At 37.9% G+C, this 4,549-nt stretch overlaps 1 protein-coding gene across 1 annotated transcript in view; it reads left to right on the forward strand.

Moving 5' to 3' along the window:
• Nucleotides 1–4,549, forward strand: part of IFT74 (intraflagellar transport 74) — an 80,193-nt gene that overhangs the window by 46,401 nt on the left and 29,243 nt on the right. Inside the window, exon 13 of the mRNA XM_019554731.1 lies at nt 1,040–1,119. Coding sequence (XP_019410276.1) covers nt 1,040–1,119 — 80 coding nt within the window. The remainder of the gene's footprint in view (nt 1–1,039; nt 1,120–4,549) is intronic.

Genomic DNA, 4,549 nt, shown 5'->3' on the forward strand with positions numbered 1-4,549 from the left:
CCTTTTCCAATCCTCTGGCACCTTACCAGAGCACCATGAGTGCTTGTAGAGCTGTGCCAGGGGTCCCGCAATGACCTCTGCTAATTCCCTCAGCACTCTTGAGTGGAGATATCTGGACCTGCTGATTTGAACACATCCAGTCCCACCAGGATTTCCCTGACTGGATCCTCTCTGACCCTGGGCCCAGCTGTGCCTCTCCTGAGTTCATCTGAGATCTGGGTGGTGGGGGAAGTCCCGGTCCCGGCTCAGAAATATGGAGGCAAAGAATTTGTTAAAGAGGTCAGCTTTATCGTCTGGTGCAACCACCAGATTGCCACGCGTGTCCTGCAGGGGCCTGAAGAAGGTGTTTGTGCTTAAAAGCTTATAAAGAACAATTTTCCCAGCTACTTAGTTGGTCTAATAAAATATATTACATTTACCCAAAGAACCTTGTCTTCCTTAATTCTCCTAGGAACTATTGTGTACAGTTATAAGATTTTCATGAATACATTTTTTTTCAAAAAGTGGGTGACTGACATTTGATCATTAATTAGTTGCTTATCAAAATACTGGATATCTCAGAAAAAAATGTATTTGAGGACTTACAGAATAATTTCTTTAAGAGATTTAATTTCTTAATCTCTTGATTGTATGCAGCATTTTACATTTTAGTGCCATGATTCAGAGAATTTTATTTAAATACAAAATTCCATTTTGTGCTGCACTGTTAAAGTGTACCTCTGCAAAGCTGTATAATGACCAGAAGAGGGCGCTATACAGCAACATAAAAATGAACTGGTAATGATGAATGTTACAGTTGTCAAAAAAAAAAGTAGTTGTGTCTAGTACACAAAGAGACTGTTGTAATGGGTGCCTACACATGATTATTGTAATGTAACAGTAATATCAGTAGTACAGTTTTTATTTCTATTACCAATAAATTTTATTTATATTTAATTATAAACATTATTTTCTCTGATCATCCTATTCATAATGCCTCCTAAAAGCGAACTATTTTACAATATTATTTTAGGCCCCAGACTTTATTATTTATTTTTAGGCTGACAGAAATAAAAGAAAAAATCAACCATTTTAATGAAGTCATTCGACGACTTGACATGGATCTGGAGGAGCACCAAGGTAATATCACTGAATTAATAACAGAATCTAAAGCCATATTTATAAAAACTGCCTTTAAATTTGCCAGGCCATATTCTGGGGTTTGCAGTATCTGATGACCTAAAACTTTGATTTGCATCTGCCTCTCTACCTTATGTACTCTGTTAGGGCTGTTAAGACATTTGGGATACAAATTGCAGTTTGTGGGATCCCAGTATTTTGGGTGTCCTACACTGGCTTGAGGACAACTGAAATTTGGGTGAAAATGTGATTCTGGTCAGAAAACAAGTGTTCTAAAATAGCAGTTTTTTAGTACCTCCATTTCTTTTGAATTTCCCAGTCTTATCTCAATCTATTTTTGAAAAATGTGAGTCTTGAGGCTAGCAGCTATGCTGATCTAATATAGCTTCAGGAAAAGAACACACTGGCCAGGTCTGCGTGTGTGCTTTACTGAGCATTAGACTTATCTAATGCTCATTAAATCATCACTGTCTACACATCCACAGCAATTACTGCACAGTAGAATTATTTAAAGCATTATTTGCTAGTACCAACAGATACAGGTACTAGAAAATAGTGCTTTAAACTGATGTCCTTAAGCACATGTGTAGATGCTGAACCAGGGAGCCTGGAGCTTGCCCTGCCTGCTGCAGTGGGACAGAGCAGGGCAGGAGCAGCCCTGGACTATGCTGCTCCTGTTGGGCTCAGTTTTGTCTCAGCCCAGACACACATGTAGACCTATGCTTGGGTGCAGTTTAATGTGCCTGAAATTACTGCACAGTAAATCTAAGTGCATTAATTGCACATGTAGACACACCCACTGAGTGCATCTACACATGTGCTTTACTGTGGAATAGACTAATTAACTCCATAGTAAAGCATCACTGTCTACATGTGCACGGGTATTAGGGCACAGTAAACAAATTAACTCTGCCCTAAAATAGTGCTGTTGGGGATTAACTTCAGTGAAATGCACATGTAGCTGGTGACCATGAATATAAATTGCACCGAGTCAGCCCAGCCAGCCAGGGACCAGACTTCTGCCTACTACCTAGCCACATAGCTCTGCAGGTTCTGTACCCTCTTGCTCCAGCCAGCCCCAATGCTACCCAATGCCTGTATCCAGAGCCTTGGGTGGACGCCCGGTGCTCCCTACCAGCCTATGGCTGCTCCGCCCCAGCTCAAATTATTGCTATCCTGGACACACATGTAGATGCTATGCCCAGGAGTAGTTTACTCTGGCTCCAACTGCTCTGGAATTTATTGCTTCTCATTAATTGCTTCTGTAGATGCTCCCACTATTTATTCGTTCTGCCTTCTATATCTCCTGGAATATTGCCAGCTAGTTTGTAACTCATCACAATATTTGTTGCCCATAATGAATGTTGTATCAAAGAATTCAGCTCTATTTTGAACTGTTTTCATCTTTTTGATGTTATCCCTGGCAAAAAAAAAAAGATAATGGCCTGATTGAGCATTTGCTTGAAGCTTTGTTGTAGACTTTACAGTAGGACATATATTCTCAGCAGCTAGAAACAGACCAGAAAAATCTTAGCTTTCAATCATTATTTCACATCTGGCTTAACCTAAGCCATGGCTGTTTGGCTGGTGTTTAGTGGGAATGGAGATAAAGGAGCTGTAATTCAGTTCTGCTCAAGCTTGGGAAGACTCAGCCAGAAACTAAAATTAACTTGAGAGCCTGGCTTTACCAGAGGTCTATTTCAGTTTCAATAGATTCTTTCTATCCCCAAATCTAACCTATGCAGTCATTTACTCTTGCTTGAGAAGATTTACTTCAGGCTGGTGAGCTAGGCATAAGTCTGCGACAGCCCTGAAAGATTGCACTTACTTTGGAAGATTAGTTTAGGCAAAGATTGGTTCTAAATCTGCAGGGCACATATTTTAGGTGGGAGATGTATTATTATGGAAGACACAATAAGAATCTCTATAATAAATTATTCACTTTTTTGAAACCTTTAAGTAAAAATTAATGTGATTTTTTTAATGTTCTTGTCAGTTTTTTAACTCGCTTCTTTGAAGCCCTAAAATTAAAATGTGTGCGGCTTTTAATGCATCCATTCTTATTCATGTTTCTGTTCTGTTTTAATGCTGCTTGTTCTTCTTTTCTTGTTTCTGTTCTCACCTTTTCTCTGTTCTGTTTTTCTGTGTTTTCTGTTCAACAGTTTTTTCAGTGTAACAATGACTTTTCTAACATTGAACTTAAACAGCTGCATAGTAACTGCTATATCTTTCCATCTCTTATATTTCATTCATTTCTTATTCCCCAAGTAGTGTTTTCATTTTTTCCCCAGAGAAAGAGCTTGCTGATTATCCTACCTTTTATTAGTTTCCTCTTTACCCTTTTCGTTTTTCTTTTTTCTTTTCACTTGCCTTCCAACACAATTTTCTTTGTACACTTGGATGAATGTTAGACGGTAAGAGTTGAGTCACTTTGTAGTTTATAACTTAGCAACAGATGCACAGCAACCAGACATTTGTGCTGGTCCTTCATTGCATTTGTGCTTTTTCCATCATATTTTTAAAGACACTTATTGAAAAATGAATGGATGTAGTGCTTTTAGTAATATGGTACTGTACTTGAATATGTCTGCTCCAAACATTTACGTGTTCATTGAGACTCATGTCCAACAAAGCTTCCTATGAATTCCTGTTTTAAATAGGGGGCTGTATTGAGGGGGAATACACACATGCAGACAGATTCTCAGCTCCTAGATATCATAAATCTGTGGAAAGGCATGGTTGTTTGCCTTAACAGAGGATCTGCCCATTAAGTATATTACAATAATTTTTCTCTCATTCTGTTTTCTCTTAACTTCCTTATGTGCATTGCTAAATGGGAACATTCTGGGAACACCTAAGCATGTGCTAAATGAGAACACTTAAGCATGTACCTAGGTGAAGCAAGGCACTTACATGAAGAACAACTGAATGGCTCAAAAGCCATTTTGCAAAACAGTGATAGAAATAATCATTCTCTCTCATTATACTTGGGCTCTGTCCCTGTCCACTTACTGTGTGAATTTAAGCAATTAGAAGCTTCATTGCTTCCTATTAAGAGCAGTTTGCTTCAGGCATTTTTGGTGGGACATAATTAATTTGGAATGTGAAGTAGTGATGTCCAGAGATGGGTGAAATTTATGAGACAAGTACTGAGGAGTGAATTAGAGCATTTGTCAATTCAATTCAAACACAACAGAAAGAATTTATTAAAAATAACACACATAAAGTATAGGATGTAAACTTTTTCAATTAATTTCTGTTACTGGAGTGTTTAAGTGAACTTACAATATGGCTCAATGTTTTGTATAGCAAAAAACTTATAATACCTCCCTATGATAGAAACATTTAAACAAATTTGAAATGAAAAGAGAGAAGATGTTAGTTTTTGTTAAACTAAAGATTCCCTTACAATGATTGACATCTAATATTT

Source organism: Crocodylus porosus, unplaced genomic scaffold (genome assembly GCF_001723895.1).
Source record: "Crocodylus porosus isolate Cpor-Errol unplaced genomic scaffold, CroPor_comp1, whole genome shotgun sequence".
Taxonomy (NCBI): domain Eukaryota; kingdom Metazoa; phylum Chordata; order Crocodylia; family Crocodylidae; genus Crocodylus; species Crocodylus porosus.